Source organism: Galleria mellonella, unplaced genomic scaffold, assembly GCF_026898425.1.
Source record: "Galleria mellonella isolate WM207_F2 unplaced genomic scaffold, CSIRO_AGI_GalMel_v1 utg99, whole genome shotgun sequence".
In the NCBI taxonomy this organism is placed as follows: domain Eukaryota; kingdom Metazoa; phylum Arthropoda; class Insecta; order Lepidoptera; family Pyralidae; genus Galleria; species Galleria mellonella.
Window position 1 is genome coordinate 1,700,687 of NW_026442184.1, and position 20,202 is coordinate 1,720,888.

A 20,202-nucleotide genomic window follows, 5' to 3' on the forward strand; every position below is an offset into this window, starting at 1 on the left:
TGCGTTGCCATTCTTGAGGACTCTGATGTTATTCCTCTGTACTCTGTAAATTCACGCCATATCCCACCTTTCAAACCGAAACACAGCCATGCAAACACAACAGCTTCACGGTAGAAACACGAATGGCACAGAGGTACCCATGCAATCGACTTTTCTACAAAGTCTCCCTCTGGTTTTTTTCAATGATATAAACAAATAGTCTAAGAGCTAGTGAATCATCCGACTAACCCGTTCCCAAAAATGTTTTTTACTTTTTGAAACATGTCAATCGTTTTTGTTGCAATTTTGTAAATGTATTATGTTTGCTCTAATTTGAGATTTGTTTCTATTTTGACTTTTATTCTGGTAAGAAAAAATGAATTCAGCTGATGGTGGCAGGAAGCAAAACGATATTTGCCTAACTTGGCAAAGTGTTATAAAAATTGTAACAATAGTAGTAAAAATAAGTCTCAAACAATTACGTCAGTCACTTGGTCTTCAAGCTACGACACCTTAAGGAACCAGGCAACCAACATTTGAGGATACAGCCCACAATACCAGACCCATAAATTATTTAGATAGAGTATCTCCATAGAAATGCTTCGAGAAAAACGGATCAACTTTTTCATACAATTTTGCGTGATAAATAGTTACGAGTGATTCCTTTATAACTTCTATATCTATTTTGTCTTATATTTTCTGTATCTTTTTAATGTTGTAACACTCATTTTATTTATTAAATAATACGTCAAGATACATTGTATGCGTAAGTATATAGAACACTGATAAGAAACGAGTCAGCTAATTTGACATCTGACAAAAATTTGCCCTTTTTTTGAGGCTCCATGCTCTACCTATACATAATCTAAGCTCGGGCCATAATACAATAGTTCATTTCATAACGGTTCGACTGAGAATTAAATCCGGGACCTCAATACGCAAAACAATGGCCATAGAGCAGCGGCTCTTTGGAGGTTGCCAAACAGGGAAGCGGTCCGTCCGCAGATCCTGACCCACAGCGCGGTGAAGGTGTGGAGCTCGCCGCGGCTGGTGTCGAGCGGCGCGGCGGCCGCGGACGGCGTGTCGCTGAGCCGCACGGCGCTGCGCCACTCGGCGCAGATCCTGCTCAACATGTTCTGCAACGACCACATGAACTTCAACGACGGCTCCTGCTGCGCCCAGCCCGAGCCCTACACGCAGCTGCAGATATGCACCTTCGCGCTCTTCCTCCTGTGGTGAGTGATTTATTAGATTCGGTGTTGCCAACTCTGTTTCCGATTTTCGGGCCATTATAAATTCGAAAAGGGTTATTGTGCAATAAGGACCCTGCCAAGATATACAAAATCTTTACTGCATGTGCTGCGATGACATGGCACTACAAAAAAAAAATGGTGCACAATACCTTGGCTTTCATGGAGATCCTTTAATGAGTAACAAGGAAGTACCGCGTGTGGGTGATGTACAGTGTAAAATGTGATGTGTAATAAAATGTGGGACTTCTCTTGCTTGTGTTGCTAGATTCCACGCCAGCCCAATGACGCCAGTTGTAGTTTTTCAACAGAGCACACACTATTCATCTAATTTCACGCCTTTTTTTTTAATAAAGTACGCACGATTTATCAAATTTCATTACCTTTTTTACAAATATAAAACATTAACAAAACACTTAAAACCCCTTTTTTGGCGGCAACGATACCACGCATGCGCATCGACAATCTGTCAGACTTAACCAACAAAAAAAAAAGCAAAATGACAGATATAAACAATCACAATGACACAGCTGTCAAATACTGCTTGCCGCAGTGATTAAATACTGAATACTAATAAACTAAACAGTTATATTGGTCTAAAAAGTTAAAAATTGGCCTGAACTGAAAAAAGGCATGTGTATTATTATGCAAATAGTCGTGTATATTATAACAAAATTTCTTTGTAATTTTTTTTTCTATTAATTCTATATCTAAAATAATATGTATCATATAATCATGTTTCCCTTATATATCAGTTTCTTATAGTTATTTTGTTCCAAGTTTATGATTAAATTAAACATATGGTTCGATAATATGTTAATTTGCACCATTTATGATAGAAGGAGGTCTAAGAATTTTGTTCTTCATCTATAAAGGCCAACTGATAACCTTAAATGTATAATTTCTCATTACTATTAAATGTATTTACTATTTTATAAATGGTGCAATAAAGTGTAAAAAAAATGTAGTGCCATATTCAGTGTATTTTTGGTCGCCGATCTTCCGCAACGGAATACCAATATATTAATTTAGCTACAATTTGATACTCTCGGTCTCACTACACGCAAGATCAGTCGTTACACTAACTTCGCGGAACGTTCGTCTGTTTAGCCGTGTGCCGATCTTCCGTCGGCGGAAGATCGGCAACAGCGCATCATACGTTTTCTTCACGCGCTACATTTGCGGACGTTTAGCGTTGATTGCTTCCATTGATAAGAGTTTACGCGAATGAAGGCGAGTGGCTGAGGACACTAGCCTTAGAAGTATAATTGATTTCCTCTAGCGCAGTGTACGTGCTAGTTCGGAGCGCTCGGGCGTGGTGGAGTGATTGGAGACGCGGCCGGCGACGCTCGCCGTCGTCTTCCGCCACCACGCCGCTCGTGGCCCGCGACCGCTCACCTGGCGAGGACGCTGACCCCGCCACCACCCCACCCTCAGGACTATCCCCCGCCGCGGCACTAGCGCGACTAGGCGCCATCATGGCATACTTTTACCTGTGCGACAGAACCAACTTCTTCATGAAGGAGAATAAATACTACTCCGAGTGGAGCTTCTGGCTGCCGGTCGGTTACGTGTTCGCGCTGGGCCTGTTCTTCACGGAGGCGTCGAGGTCTAGCAAGTGAGTTTTATTTATACGAATTAATCCTTCGGGAATGGTAACGCATGATGACACCATTCATAGGCGACACACTATGTTGTGTCCATGGTACTGCTCATGTCTATAGGCGATGGTTACCACTTCTGATCAGGTTGGCCGTCAGCTTGTTTTGTTATCTATAATTTCACTGTCATATGCTATATTTCAGTGTAGGACGACCCTCCCACTAGATGGAGTAACGACCCCAAACATTTGCAAGGATGCAGGTGGCTCAGGACCTTTCTTTATGGCAGTCTATGGGGGAGACCTATGTTCAGCGGTGGATAGATAATAGTCAAGATAATAATGAGACCATATCCCACCTTTCAAACCGGAACACAGCCGTACAAGTCCAGCTGCTTGAGGCATTACATTCCAGATGTAATTAAAATAGGTTTACAATTGTCGAGCAAAAAAAAAATTATTGCATTGATTGCTTATTATTTTTAAATATCTATTAAAAATGTTACCAGTCCTTAAAATTATATAAAATATGGTAATTTTAAAAATTAATATGTATATAAATATTTCAGAATTCTTCATCGTGAGCAAACAGACGAGTGGAAAGGCTGGATGCAACTGGTCATTCTCATATACCAAGTCACTGGCGCCAGTAAAGTGTTGCCCATCTACATGCTAGTGCGGGCGCTTGTCTCCGCCTACCTGTTCCTCACTGGATACGGTCACTTCTACTATACTTGGAACACCGGTGACACGGGCCTGGTCAGATACTTCAGGGTCATATTTCGGCTGAATTTTCTCACTGTGGTACTGTGTTTGACCATGAACAGGCCGTACCAGTTCTACAGCTTCATACCTCTCGTTTCATTTTGGTACACTTTGGTGAGTATATTGTATAATATGTAACATCATGGCAGCCTTTAACTGTCCACTGCTGAACATAAGCCTTCCTTTTTTGGGAGTTGCCAGTAGTCGCCACGCTTGGCAAGCGGATTGGCAACCGCAGTTAGGCTTTAGAGATGTTTTAAGTGGGTCGCTGCTGTCCATTCTAAGACCAATAAGTTCCCATAGTTGCTACTTACGATATATACGAGAAAGGAAGGGGTGTTATACACACATCTGTTATATGTATATATATTATATTATATGTACTTGTATATATCTAGCTGCCCGTGACTTTGTTTGTGTAACTGTAAATATATTGCTAGCAGGGCGACCTCAGCGTATTCCCTCCTGGAAATCATTGTGGTTAATGCCTAATAAAATAACTGAATTTATATCAATAAATCTACTGTCCTGACTTGATCCTCATCTACCATGCCTCATTGGTAACTTGCATTCTAATACCAATAACAGGGTTCTATTTTTATCCCATAAAAACGACTCACACATTGTCATCCCTGATGGTTAATTATCCTTTTTTTCCAAGATGTTCGTGATCTTCGCCCTCCCACCGCACATCACGCAGGCGTCCAGCCACACGGCGGAGACCAGGCCGTACCAGTACCTCTACATCACGCTGAAGGTGATCGGCCTGCTCACCATCGTCACCGTGCTCTACATGAGCGAGGTTTTCTTCCAGAAGATCTTCGTCACGAGGCCCTGGAAGGCGCTGTTCGTCAACGCCGACGACGACATTCACCAATGGTGGCTAAGGTGGAAGCAGGACAGGTGATATATTGTTTTAAGTGCTTACAACTAAGAACTTATTTATTTATTTATTTTATATTTTATTGTACACATTAGTTATAAAAAAAAAAATATTACAGAGGTAAACAAAAGTAGAAAAGCGAGCTTAACTCTGATAGAGTTTTCTTCCAGCAACACCCAAAGTGGAAAGGAGCATCAACGTCAGCGGATACAGCAGTGTACAATTTTTAAACAAAATTAAATTAATTATATTATATTTTAACGTACAAATATACATATTTATAAATATATACCTACATCTATACATATACATACACACACATACACATATACATACAATATACCTACATATATAGATAAATATATATATGTTCATAATTAATTATCAAATAGAAATAGTGGGGCACCAGTGAATGATTATGGATGAAAAGAAAAGGCAGGTCAGTTAGCCCATCATGGACAGTTGATACCTGATGTAACAAGTGTTTTTTTTCAATTGTTGATATTGGAATGGTAACACCGCCCGATAGCGCAATCGGGATACGTTGGCCGGGCACCAGTGAGGCATGATAGGTGAGGATCAAAAGGCAGTTAAGTTAGCCCATCGTGACGAATTCAATGCTTGGGTACCTCGGTCCCATCCGTGTTTCTACCGTGAAGCAGTTGTGTTTGCATGGCTGTGTTTCGGTTTGAAGAGTGTGATATGACGTGAATCAGCTGAATTCATTTTTTCTTACCAGAATAAAAGTCAAAATAGAAACAAATCTCAAATTAGAGCAAACATAATACATTTACAAAATTGCAATAAAATCGATTGACCTGTTTCAGAAAGTAGGAAACATTTTTGGGAACGGGTTAGTCGGATGATTCACTAGCTCTTAGACTATTTGTTTATATCATTGAAAAAAACCAGAGAGAGACTTTGTACAAAAGTCGATTGCATGGGTACCTCTGTGCCATTCGTGTTTCTACCGTGAAGCTGTTGTGTTTGCATGGCTGTGTTTCGGTTTGAAGGGTGGGATATGGCGTAAATTTACTGGGTACAGAGGAATAACATCAGAGTCCTCAGGAATGGCAACGCATGGGGGGTATCATGGGCGAAACAGTATACTCTGTTATGTCTATGGTACTGCTCATGTCTATAGGCGACGGTTACCACTTTCCATCAGGTGGCCCGTCAGATTGTTTGCCATTCTAAGTTGTTTAAAAAAAAATTTGTTACGACGGTTTCAAGGGAGAACCGCGTGGAGGTCGACCTGGTAGGGTGTATTGTTAGCAATGGGTCAATTAGACCCCGCTACTAACAATACCTTTCGCCAACAACAAGTGTGGTCGGGCAGGTACTCGGTGGCGTACGGCATAATGTTCGCGCTGGCGCGGCAGGCGGCGGGCGGCGCGGCCGAGCGTGCTGGCGGCGCGGCGGCGCTGCTGGCGCTGGCCGCGCTCGCCACCTACCTGGCTTTTGCCCTGCTTTGCTCCAGCGCCGTCGACTGCGACGAGGTAACACCACACCCATGACTCACTACCAATCCATTTGATCACCAGCTGTATCCCCCGGTTTCATCTCTGGTCGTATAGAACAAGGAATTACATAGCACGAATGATAAAATGAAAACTGTGAATATCATATATGTTGTGGTCGAATTTCGACCACGGAGCGACCACAAGTAAAATATTAATGTACAAAAGGGTAAAGCTAATGGGTTTATAAATGACAGTTCTGAGCTTTGAACCAAAAAAAAGCAGGTTCTCAGTTCGACTGTATTTTTAACTTTTTTTATGTTTGATATTTTTTTTTATTGGATGAAAATGGAATGGTTACCCTGTCTGCGCTAACGGTATGCGCTGACGGGGCACCGGTGAATGGTGATCGATGAGGATGAAAACAGGCCAGTTAGCCCATCATGATGAATTCATCAGGAATTAACCATGATAGTTTCCAGGGGGAACTGCGAGGAGGTCGACCTGGTTGTGTATATTGCTAGCAATGGGATTCTCAGTCTCCATTACTAACAATCCCTTTCCCCCCTATGTTTGATATCTCACAACTCTTTTATTTCAATCATTTGATAAACGAAGCAGGCATTGTATTGATTATATATAATGTAAATGATGTCAGTCGTATTAGTAAGTTTCTAAAAACAAAGAATTACATAGAAGGAATGATAAAATAAAAAATGTAAATACCATATGGTTGTCTTCTTTTTTCTTATGCAAATATAATTAGTAAAAAGAGAACGAAAGATACACCGTCAGTTGTAATTTTCCTTAATTCATAGCAGGCTAGTGTATAGAAAATGTTTGATATATCAATAATTTGTCAATGACAAATTGTACATTACTAGATTATATATTCGACACAGTTTAATTAGTAAGTATGCAAGCAGGTTGTATCTAAATTTGGTAGGGTTTTTTTTTTAATGGGTAATAATGGAATGGTAACTCCACTCGCGCTATCTGTATACATCGGCGGGGCACCAGTGAAGGATGATAGGTGAGGATGAAGCAGGTCAGTTAGCCCATCGTGACGAATCAACAAAAAATGTTCACGATAGTTTCCAGGGGGAACCACGTTGAGGTCGACCTAATAAGGCATATTGTTAGCAATGGGGCTGTCAAACTCCATTCATCACCTATTACCATTCCATTATCAACCATTGAAAAAAACCTACCAAATTCAGATACAACCTGCTTGCATACTTTCTACATAAACTGTGTCGAATATATAATCCAGTAATGTACAATTTGTCATTGACAAATAATTGACATATCAAACATTTTCTATACACAAGCCCGCTATGAATTGAGAAAATATACAACCGATGGTGTACGTTTCGTCCACTTGTCACTAATTGTCACCAGAGGGAGACTTTGTAGAAAAGTCAATTGCTTGGATACCTCTGCCCCATTCGTGTTTCAACCGTGAAGCAGCTGTTTGCGTGGCTGTGTTTCGGTTTGAAGGGTGGGATACGGCGTGAATTTACTGGGTACAGAGGAATAACACCCGAGCCCTCAGGAATGGCAACGCATGGGGGGTGTCATGGGCGTAACAGTATACTCTGTTATGTCCATGGTACCGCTCATGTCTATAGGCGACGGTTACCACTTTCCATCAGGTGGACCGTCAGCTTGTTTGACATTCTAAGTTGTATAAAAAAAAAGGAAAGGGGACAAGCATATGTGAGGTGTAGCGGTGGGTGGGTGTGTGGGTGTGTGGGTGTGTGGCAGGTGCACAGCTACGCGGCGTGCGTGCCGGTGGTGGCGTACGCGGCGCTGCGCAACGGCGGCGGCGGGCTGCGCGCGCGCCACTCGGCGCTGTTCGCGCGCGTGGGCGGCGTGGCGCTCGAGCTGTTCGCCAGCCACTCGCACATCTGGCTGGCCGCCGACACGCACGGCGTGCTGGTGCTGCTGCCCGCCGCGCCCGCGCTCAACCTGCTGCTCACCTCCTACATCTTCGCGTGCGCCGCGCACGAGATCCGCGCGCTCACCGCCGCCGTGCTGCCGCTCGCCGTGCCCGACGACTGGCGCCTCGTGCTGCGCAACCTCGCCATCTTCCTCGCGGTGCTTGTGCCCATCGGCATCCACGACGGCATGTTCTAGGTATACGGTATGGTACGGCTCGTGCGAACGCGATCACCGCTCCATGTAAATGTTAGGTAAACAATATCGTATCTATGTCAAATGATCAATCCCAGTTTGTTTCGATAGAACTTAATCTTTATTAATATTGTAAACTAGCGGCCGGTCCCGGCTACGCACGGGTGGATGTTTTTACAACATTTTAAAAAGTACTTATTGTGACATAACGATAATAGTTGGACATATAGTATCGCGAAGTATTTTGTAGTCATTGATATTTTCTTCAATATGGTAGAACATACTTTTGTTCTATCACCAATAGTTTCCGCAGCGCACGCGACGAAAGATATTTTCTAGTATTTTTTTACACCTTGAATTATGTTACTAAAGTTTTAGTAAGGAGCCCTAATCTTTTCTAGCAATTAATATAGCCTATGTCCACTCAGAGTGAATGTAGCTTTGTAATGGTGAAAGAATTTTTGAAAACGGCAAAGTAATTTTTGAATTTATTCATTACAAACATACACACAAAAATACAAATCTGTCCTCTTTATAATATTAGTGTAGATGTAAAAGCGAGTATGTTTGTATGTTCCCTCGTAATTGTTTAGCTCAAAATGGAATTTGCTATACACATATTATTTAAAATAAAAAAAAAAAAGTATATTATATGTTACCTTTTATCTCAATTCTTACTCGAATATAAAACTGACGTATGAAGAATCGAATAAATATACCAATTTGTTGCTAGTTTAATTAAAAAAAAAAGTTGTCTATCTTTTTATTCTATAGTTCTATTGAATCAAACTCACACTGACATTCACGATGGTAACCATTCGACAAATGCCTCTATCTACCCCATTAGAGATCACAGTTGTGAGTGGATTTATTTTTATTTTTTTATTTTTCGAACAATGTTCTGATTACAATGAGACATTTAATCTTATATTAGCTGCGTAAATTGTAATACCATCATGCACGGGACCTAGTTGTTTAGAGAATATTTCTACAGAGAGACATTTCAAAGTTTTTTTTTTTATTTCTATGATACAACTGTCATGTAGTGTTTCTATTGAAATAGTGAAATGTGATATTGAACCGTGCTCATGAATGAGGCCCTCTGTCGAGTCCACAAATAATCCGGTAACTTCGAAGTTCATACGCGAATAAAGTCAATATAAATAGTTATAATAAGGGGAAAAAAAAAATTATTTATTTTGTTTACACTTTACTGCATCAGTTATAAAAAATAAATAAATACAGTAAAATATTATTACATACTATAACTGAAGATTTTCACATCGTGAGAATTAACATATCCCAGTAATGTTTCCAGTGTTGCCAGCATTTGAAGACTTGAAAATTTCCACCACGAAGCAAATAAAATAGTTCTATTGTAAAAAACATATTTTCGAAAAAAAAAAAGAATTGAACCAAATTGTATTCATACATCGACCTGTCACAGTTTATTTTGTCAATTAATTTGACTTTACACCCATTTTTTTCACGTCTCAAATAATATTAATTATTTATATATGTTTTACAAAAATATAGTTCTTGGGGACAGTTAATGTACCTATCTACAAGATTCTTTTTTTGATGGGTGAAAATGGTATGGTAACCCCGCCTGCGCTAACGGGATACGCTGGCGGAGCACCAGTGAAGGGTGATAGACGAGAATGAAAACAGGTCAGTTAGCCTTAGTTCTCAGTCTCACTTCTAACTAACAATCCCTTTCCCCCCTCGGTTTGAAGGGTGGGATATGGCGTGAATTTACAGGGTACAGAGGAATAACACCTGAGTCCTCAGGAATGGCAACGCATGGGAGGTATCATGGGCGAAACAGTATACTCTGTTATGTCCACGGTACTGCTTATGTCTATAGGCGACGGTTACCACTTTCCATCAGGTGGGCCGTCAGCTTGTTTGCCATTCTAAGTTGTATAAAAAAAAACCGATTTTAATTCTCACTTAATCTCCAATTGTTATTTTATAAATGTAGTATAAAATTGTCATTAGTATTCGATCGATATTGGATTCAAGAGTAGATCTGTAGGTCAGGGTAATTCTTTGCTTATTGGAACAGGAACAACTACTATTGCCATAGATGGCGCTATATGTATGTTTTTTGAACTTTTTTGTTATAACACTGCGGTGCTATTGCATTTTGTAACGCATCACTAATGAATCTCCTACCAGTAATATTATTTAACCCTTAAATACCTGAAGTTTCAAATTTGCTACCGGGGTTTGCATTGTTTCATTGTTAAATAAATTTAAATGTTTTGATTACCGTAATGCCTAAAGTATCAAAAATGATACCAAATGTTTTTTTCAAAAGAAATATATAAAAATATCGTTTTGATTTTTTTTACTATTTTTTCCCCATTGGTAAACACAGTAAAAAGTAACACACACAAATATATAATATTTTTTAATTTGATTTTAAAAAATCAGGCTTTTAAGGGTTAAAGAAGTTTCACTTTAAATTTTGAAACCGGAATCTAAAATTATAAATATGATTTTATTTAGTTTATAAAACTGTTTCAAAGTACTATGCGTAGATTATAAGAAGCGGTTTGGTCTATTTTTTATTTTTTTTTATCTGAACTGTAATTATGTGTAATTAAGGTAAATTAATAAAAAAAAAAACTTAATTGTAATTGTTGGTAAGGATTACGTTTGTGTAGTCATAGACAACCAAAAAATGATTTTTCGAACGTTTGATTTAAAATTAGAAAAAAATATTGTACAAATTTAAAATTTAATTTGGAATGTTTTTTTTTAAATGGATGATAATGGTAGCCCCTATCTAATCTGCGCTAACGGTATATCAGTGAGGGATCGTGATGAATTCATTTGGAATAGAACACGATAGTTGCCAGGGGAACCGCGAGGAGGTCGACCTGATAGGGTGTATTTCTAACAATGGGGCTACTAATCCCAATTTTAACAATCCTTTATCCCCCCATTAGAATATGTTTTATATCAGTTTGGTCACTCAAACATTATTATATACATGTGTTGTGTAATGTAAATTAAGAAGTAATATTACGCCTATTACGAATTTTGTTTCGATAAATTGTATTGTCTTATTTCTATAAGTCTGTACACTCTGTAATTCTTTACAGACTATTTGATCCCCTTCCTACAGGGTTAATACGAAATGATATATACTTAGATTATATAGATAGAGTGTCACCATACGAATACTTTGCTAAAAACCAGTTTAAATTATTTCTTAATGTGTGCGTGAATAGGGTTGCCAATTCATTACTCAGTATATGGGAAAAATTACACTAGACGGTTAAAATGAAAAGTAAAAACGAATTAAAATGATTAAGAATATATGTATTTGAGAAAACAAATTAAACAATGCATAAAGATTTGTAATAATGATTATTGATTCCTTGATTTATATCCAAGTATAGACGTAAAATATGTTTTAATTTAAATACTTTGATAATGGCCTCCTATTTAATTAATAAATGGATATTAATATATAAACATACATTTGTATATATTGTTTATATTATAAAAAAAAAAGTTTCAATATAAATTTAAGAAATCGATCTGATTTGGGAAATATTTATTTCAATTACTTGCAACACTGAAAATGGCGCGTTTTGTTTTGATTAAAAAAAAAAGTGTGTGTCGAATTGAGTCAGCTAAATGCCCATGTAGCCGACTAAATGTTGACACGTTTTTGACGCTCCGTACTCTATCTATGTAATCTAACCCCCTTATTCATATAAACGTCAAATTTCTCAGAAATTTCTTGTAGTTATTGAACTGTTTTGTCTTTTTCTCTTGTGCTAAATTCCTAATTTGAATGAAAGTGACAAAGCGGTGTAATAAAAAAGTTAATGTAGGTTTGCAGTATCATGTTTGTACTATCATATGTATGATTATGTGGAAAATCGTGGGAGGAAAATTAGACTATATTCAATTTTTATAAATTTTTTTTGCTCCACAGCTCTTTTACAGTACTCGACTCGTAACGCCATCTTGTTTCATTCGTTCGTCGACCAATCATACTTGTATCGTGCATCTCTTTCACTCATCATCTTTACTCTCATTACTATTCCTTTTACACGCCTTCTAGAAACATCCAATCCCACAATTATATGATAGTTTTAATGAAACCTAATCACTTCCTCTAAGGATTATAGTTGAGTTGCTACCAATCTAAAATTTCTGTCCATCTTTGTTACTGTCATAAGTCACGTCTATGGCTGGATAGATGTGAATCAAATGCGGTACCCGGAGTGAGATCTTTATATGTTTATCATAAATACATAATTATATTATGCGCATAATGTTTTTTTTAAATAATTTTTGTTCCACTCTTTTCATTCTTTTTGACAGTAAATATATTTTGTCGTACTAATAAAAAAAAACCTTGTACATATAAGATTTTTTTTAAATAACTTCTAGTGGGTATTGTTTAACCCTTCTTTGCATACTGGTGGAAATTTCCATCATAACACTGAATGCCCAAAAATTATATAAAAGACAAGTTCACTTTAAGTTGATCGTGTCTGGTTACCTTTATGTCCATTGCAAAAAAAAAAAGGCCATAGCGTTCAAATTTATTCTTTTAACCATTTTTTTTATCTTTGAACATGAATTATATCACCTTGATTTATTTCACCAATAAAAAAAAATTATGGAAAGAAGGGTTAAAGCTTAAGGTCTTTTTATATTAATTATTTCAGCATTCTCTAGAGGAAAGTTGTTAAGTTTTATAAATGCCATTACTAGGTTTCGGTTCTTCAACATTCTTTGTGACTTCACCTTATATTAATGTACTTTTTCTAAGCAAATATCAGCCAGGATTGTTTCTTTTTCTTCGAAATATCAGCGCGTAAAATGAATACATAGAATAAAAATTTTGTATAATCTATTTCGTAATTTATGAACATTTTTAATGTTTATTATTTTATTATAAAAAATAAAAAGACATTTTCAAGGTTGTTCACTAAATATAGTTCAGAGAATAAATAAGTTGCTTACCATAATTAAGTTTCTCTAGTCGTGCATCGTACTTGATTATATATGTTCTCATATACGTGCATATAATAAGTATATTTATAAAAAAAGCGAATTTTTTTTTTTTATTTCATACCCATGTAAATATAGACTTAGGAACGATCTAGAATAAATACACTGTGATTTAATATTTATTGTAATGTCGAACTTTTAATTTTACTACCGCATAATTTAAACATAAGTCGAATAAATTATTGGTTGTAATATCTTGTGAAGGGTTTTATTTGTGAATCTGTAATGTATCCCATTTCTGTTCGGTTTTTCTTTCTACAAAAGAGTGTTCTCTTGAACAACCTTACTAATATTATAATTTTTTTTAAACAACTTAGAATGGCGAACAAGCTCATGGTCCACCTGATGGAAAGTGGTAACCGTCGCCTATAGACATGAGCAGTACCATGGACATAACAGAGTACACTGTTTCGCCTATGATACCCCTCAGGCGTTACCATTCCTGAGGACTCAGGTGTTATTCCTCTGTACCCTGTAAATTCTGTACCCAGTAAATTTACGACTTCCATATCTCACGTATTGAGAAGTACCATGGTACTGTTTCGCCTATGATACCCCTCAGGCGTTACCATTCCTGAGGACTCAGGTGTTATTCCTCTGTACCCTGTAAATTCACGCCATATCCCACGTACTGAGAAGGTATTAGGCGACTTCGAAGTTGCAGGTTTTTTATGCAATTTAAAATGGCAAACACGTTACCCACCCGATGGAAAGTGGTAATCGTCGCCTATAGACATGAGTAGTACCGTGGACATTATATACTGTTTCACCCAGGTGAAACGTAGTTTATAAACGTAAACAAAAACATTTTTATATAAAATCAACATTCTATATGTAACACTGAAAAATTTGCTGAGTTAATATTATAGTATCTAATGAGGGTTGAGCGTTGTTGTCTGTGATACAGGTTTTATAACCTAGTTCAGACACAGATGTTTAAACTGATCCAAATGGGGGGAAGGGATCGTTAGTAATGCGGGCTACCGGTCCCATTGAATTCAATATACCCTGTCAGGTCGACCTTCACGCGGTTCCCCCTGGAAACCATTGTGCTGAGTTCCAGGTGTAATCATCACGATGGGCTGACTGATCTGCTTTTTTCATTATTCACCTATCATCCCTTACTGGTGCTCCGCACAAACAAATAAATTCAGCACTTGAAATTGCAGTAAAAATACGTACGAATTCACTTGTACATTTTCAATGGGTGATAATGGAATGATAACCTCACCCGCGCTATTGGTATACACCGGCGGGGCACCAGTGAATTATGATAGGTGAGGATTAAGCAGGTCAGTTAGCCCATCGTGACGAATTCAACAACAATTGTTCACAATGGTTTCCAGGGGGAACCACGTGGAGGATGACTTAATAAGGCATATTGCTAGCAATGGGGCTGTCAAACTCCATTGCTAACAATCCCTTCCCACCAACCAGTGCATGTTGCCAGTGATGATTTATGGAACCGAAACATGGTACTACACGATTGTCCGTATGCAGAAGCTTTAAATGACTCAGCGGGCTATGGACAGGGCTATGCTCGGAGTCTCTTTGTTTGACAGAATCTGAAATGAGTATATTTGCAAAAGAATCAAAGTCACCGACATAGTCCGATGGATATGGACACTGGTCATATATCTACCGATGCGGAGAAAGGCTTTTTTTTTGATGGGTGGAAATGGTATGGTAACCCCGTCTGCGCTAACGGGATACGCTGGCGGAGCACCAGTGAAGGGTGATAGATGAGAATGAAAACAGGCCAGTTAGCCCATCATGATGAAATTCATCAGGAATTAACCATGATAGTTTTTAAGGAGAACCGCGAGGAGGTCGACTTGGTTGGGTATATTGCTAGCAATTAAATAAATAAATTAAATAAAAGGTATTTATAAATAAATGTAATACAAGTAACAAGCAAAATTTTATTTATTTTATTTATTCTTTACATGTTTTTTTTTTGTGAATAAGATGTTTATAATATTGAATATACATCTTAATATATAATGTTATGCGTATAGTGTAAAACATATTTACACGAGTCATCTTAACTCTAATGTTCATTTGAAATGGAAAGAAATAACTAATGTATATTCGATACAAATTATTCTATTTAAAAGAGAATATATTAAAGAAATGACGATAAAAGGAAAATCCACAAAAAAGTTTGCACAAATTGTATAGATACTGTTCCACTGAAACATTACAATTTATAGTAATTTATTAATTTATTTTTTTATACCACTGAGGTGGCAAACAAGCATACGGCCCACCTGATTGTAAGTGGTCACCGTAGCCTATGAACACCTGCAATACAATATTAATCCATATTTATCAAAAATTATAATCAGGAGGTAAGTACTCTTGAATTTGATTAAAAATGATTGTGGGGATCTATTAACTCAAGTATTATGTTTTTTTTTTTACAATACAGGGGGCAAACGAGCATTCGGCTCACCTGATGGTAAGTGGCTACCGCCGCCCATGATCACCCACAACACCAGCGGCATTGCAGGTGTGCTGCCGGCCTTTTAAAAAGGAATATACTCTTATGTATAAAAAAAAAAAAACGTTTTCCGTGTGAAATCCTGGCATATAATGGTCACCCCTTCGTTACCCGTGGGTGTCGTAAGAGGCGACTAAGAGAATTGAATTGTCAAGGGACGGGTAGCAGCGTTTCTCTTCAACAAAGCCCAACTACGGAGCAGCGTCATACTTAAAAAGTTTACCAAAGTTTTAAGTGTAATATATTATTTTTTAATTATTGACGCCAACCCGTCTGTCAAACGTGACAACAACTGGCAAACCCCCTCTTATGAGAGAGGTCAATGTTCAGCAGTGGACAGTTACCGGCTGATATAATATCTTATAAATGAAAATTCACTTTTAAATTTAAACTCAAGATTTTATCATATAATGAAGTCATAAAATTACTGTTCCATTATGCTAACAATATGGGTAACCTAATTAAGGTTGTTATTGTATTTACTTAAATTCATTTCATTACTGTATTTTAAAAAATATGAGATAGGAACATTTGTTTTAAAACACAATTTCTTTCACATTCTTTTGTTGTACATAACGCATTTATAAAAATGTAACAATACCTCTATTGACATTTTGTGCAAACATTTTCGTGTCAATTTTAACAATGTAATTAATAAATATTACATAGTTCATTATAAGAAATAATATTTAAAAAATGTTCATACATTGAGTACAGCAAGAGACATTCTGAACACCATTCAAGCCAATCATAAGACTTCATTCGGATACGTTACCCTAGTATAAAGGTGCACTTACATTTTACGTGAAATCACTAATTTCTATATCGATGGTCCTATAAGACAATTGTGTTTAAGGCCAGTATCGCACTGAACGGACAATAAACGCTCAAAAGGCCCTTTACAACACTGCGAGAGACGACACGTTAATGATGACGACATGACGACATGGAAAAAAAATCTTCAGTAACATACCGTCACAGTCGTAGAATACGGACGGATCTTTATATGTAATCTTTGTCAGATCCGTCAGTATTCTACGACTATGACGATACGACTGGAAATTGTAGACAGGGATGTTGTAATGTTTTAATAACCATCCCAATGTCAGGATAAATATCGACATCTTTCCCAGAGACTTATACACAAAATATATAATTTACTTATTACCTATTTGCTTAAATATATACACTTTAACTACATAGTTTTTGATAAGAACGGTATGCGACCAGACTATAACAAAATAAAAGCCATAAAGGAGATGCCAGAACCGAATGATAAGAAAAGTTTACAGCGATTTTTATTTTTTTTAAATAACAAATGTCATTAAAAAAGGAAAATTGGCGTTGGGAAGATACGGAACAAAAATCATTTTTTGCATTGAAAGCGTGTGTGGTTGGTTACGACGGCAGTGCTGTGACGCATCGCGCGAACCGTGCTGCTGCAGCCGGCCGACCCGTCGAATACGGCGTAACGTTATCGAAAAAGAGATGCTGGCAGTTTTTGAGCGAACGATTCCACCAATATATTTATGGTAAGGTTAAAAAGCCTGATGTCGGTCCCAACGATGTTGTTAAGTCAGATGTAACTGGATAAATATCGCCCAGAGACACAATGTCTCCATGTATTCGTATTTTTTTTAAATAACAACATCGACCGTGTCTTGAGGTTCTCTGGTTCAAAATAAAACTACAATAGATAGATAAAGGGAGGGCCTCATCCGATGAATTTACCACTGGCCTCAAATCTGTGTAATTCCCTCCTTTTTTCATTCCTGACGTAAACTAGTATATCTTCCTGCTATGTGTCAAAAGCATGTGTAACTATACCATTTGAGGCCTGTGACAAATGCTGGAAAATTTGATGGGGCCTTTACACATCAGTAAAAAAAAAACCTGATTTTTCAAATAAAATACAAAATTAGATTAGATTTATACAATGATTAAAAAAAAATTTCTTACACTACACTCGCTCGACTTAAATTGCATTGCAACTGTTTATGAGAAAAATGGGGTCACCAATAAATTACCTTTTATTTTTTAATTATTAAAAAACTAAGACCTTGCTGGATGTAAAATTATATATTTTTTGTACAATATTATATGGATAAAATTTTGTTCCAATACATTTCTTTTATACCACCCTTGTTTATTACAAAAAAGTTTTTCCATTGCAGAGACTATATCTAATCATCTTCCAATAATTTGCTATGTGTCAAAAGTATGTGTACATAGTTTTGAAATATAGAAACAGTTTAAAAGATAGATCATAGATTAGAACGTTGCGCGAAGGTTAAGGATATTCTTCCACCAGGGCCGGTCTTAGCTTACCTGATGCCTCTGGGCAAATAATAACTAAGGCCAGTTCTGCACACAGCAGATAATTGCACTAAGTCGTCGCATTGCAGTGTTGTAAAAGAAGCATCTAATTAAGCATACCTAAACTTTCATTTCTACCTCTACTTGTCATTCTACTTTTTCCAAACTTTGATAAGATCAATGCGTTCTTTTAAAAGGGTCGTATGTACTCAGGTTATACTATAGCAGGACAGTATGGGACTTTTTATCTTCAGGACTCTAATACCGGCCAAAACTTTAACTACCACGTGTTGCTGCTACCAATCTAACAAGCTATGAATAAATAATGCCCGATGTAGCTTTTTTGCAGTTCCGGGCAAAAATATTTGTCGCCTTTAGTAATGAATGACTATGTTAACTTGTAGTGAAATCGGTTTGCCCATTCTGTTCTAGACATTTGCCTGATGGCGTCCCCCTAAATCGGGACCTGATCATTAGTTTTCGTTATTTAAATAGATTGTAACCCTTCTGCACGCTGAGATCTTAACTGCAAAGTTTTGAACGGATATTGTGCCAGTGCGATACGGGTCTGTACATCGCATACGTTTAGACGCACGGGTTAACCGCTTACACGAAAAATAGAAAAAAAAAATTATGCTTTGTACAGCAACTGTTTGGTTAATGCTCATGTCGTCACAATTAAGACTCAAGGTCTTCTAAGAAAGATGTTAGCTCGCAATTAGGTCGGTTCATCATGAAGAAATTACTAGGAATTAACCATGATTTTAGTGAGCGTGAAGTTTGTCCTGGTGATGATGAAGGAACATGAAGGTAAGTTTCTAAACGATGTATCTGAAAGCGATATTTATTTTTTCATAGCACGAATAGTTTAGCCATAGACAAACAGCTGCTGTCCAAAGACATGCATAAAGTTTCCGATTAAAGAAAAAACATGTAATATTTTTTTTTTTTTGCACGAGAAAGACAATTTATATTAATTGTAACCAGCACAAGAAATTGAGCCACACACTTCAATCACAGTATTTTGTTATCCGCCATTTGATTTATTTTACATTTTATTAATATTATTACAGTTTCCTTATGTATTGCTTATCGTAATTGGGTGCTCTCACGATGTTCCTAATATTTTTTAAATTCATTTTATATGTCCGTAACTGTACACATCTAGAGATAACATATTGTCACTTCGCTGCAAGTTTGTGACTTTTATAGGGAAGTTTACAGCCAATTTATTCCGATAGGGGCGCTTTTGTGTTATAACGTAAACAGACTTCATGCTTTAGTCTGTAGTGACAGGCGGGAACTCAAAATCTTAAAAAAATTACTTTCCCGCCATTATCGATTTCTTAGAGTCATGACATGACTAGGCTGTATGGGCCATGCTCTTTGCCTGTCTATTTTGGACGAATTAATGAGTAGACTTCCAAAGACCCTTTCTGAGTATATAGTAATTAATCTGAAGATCATTTGCGTATTTCGTTTATGTTGTAACACGATAGATAGCACCACCGTCGTACAGCCTGGTAAGCTTCCCTATTGAATTGTATGACTATATTTGTATACTAAATAGGTGCAATAGAAATTTCCTATGTACAAAGAGGTAGTGTCACGTATGTATATTGTTTAAAAAAAAAACAGCAATTCCTAAACGGAGGTTTTCAATTCACATTTTTTTTATGTTCGCGGTATTTTTTTTTTTGTATTATGTAATATTTTTGCTAATTATGAATAGATTTATATAATTATTTTTTAGTTACTTTTCTTATTGATATCATTTGCATACAATATTGTTACTAAATCGAGATTCTTTTTTGTAGTCAATTAATAATAGATAGGTAAAAAGTAAAGTCTTTAGGTCAGACTTAGTACCCATAGATCCTTGACTTCTCCATGAATAAATTTTTTAAACTCACTTTTAAATTTTATATATTTATTCCTTTTTATGTAACTTACGTATTGCTGCTGTGCAAAGAAAGAATTATTGAAAATAATTGAAATAGTTACAAAATATAGAAATACCTACAATATTAGACAATTTTTTTTTTATTTTTATAGTCTTTTCTTAAATCTTCCATAACACTACCTCTTTGTGAATAGGACTTCAGAAAGTACGAGACATTGTAAGTATCCATTGCTGTACGATCCTTTCAAAGTGAATACCATGCTGATCGACAAAAATATATATTAAAGCATAGATTGTTGACTGTAATAGATAATATGTCTATAGTTAAACAAGACAACAATTGTAAGAGACATCGATCGAG

General features: G+C 36.9%; 1 protein-coding gene across 1 annotated transcript in view; it reads left to right on the top strand.

The window, feature by feature from the left end:
- The window catches only part of LOC113521480 (N-acetylneuraminate 9-O-acetyltransferase), a 33,277-nt gene extending 19,959 nt beyond the window's left edge, over positions 1-13,318 (top strand). The window contains exons 6-11 of the mRNA XM_052902969.1: positions 985-1,214; positions 2,512-2,847; positions 3,399-3,708; positions 4,256-4,497; positions 5,817-5,976; positions 7,705-13,318. Of these exons, the coding sequence (XP_052758929.1) occupies positions 985-1,214; positions 2,512-2,847; positions 3,399-3,708; positions 4,256-4,497; positions 5,817-5,976; positions 7,705-8,076 (1,650 nt within the window). The 3' untranslated portion in view covers positions 8,077-13,318. The remainder of the gene's footprint in view (positions 1-984; positions 1,215-2,511; positions 2,848-3,398; positions 3,709-4,255; positions 4,498-5,816; positions 5,977-7,704) is intronic.
- The last annotated feature ends 6,884 nt before the right edge of the window (positions 13,319-20,202 follow it).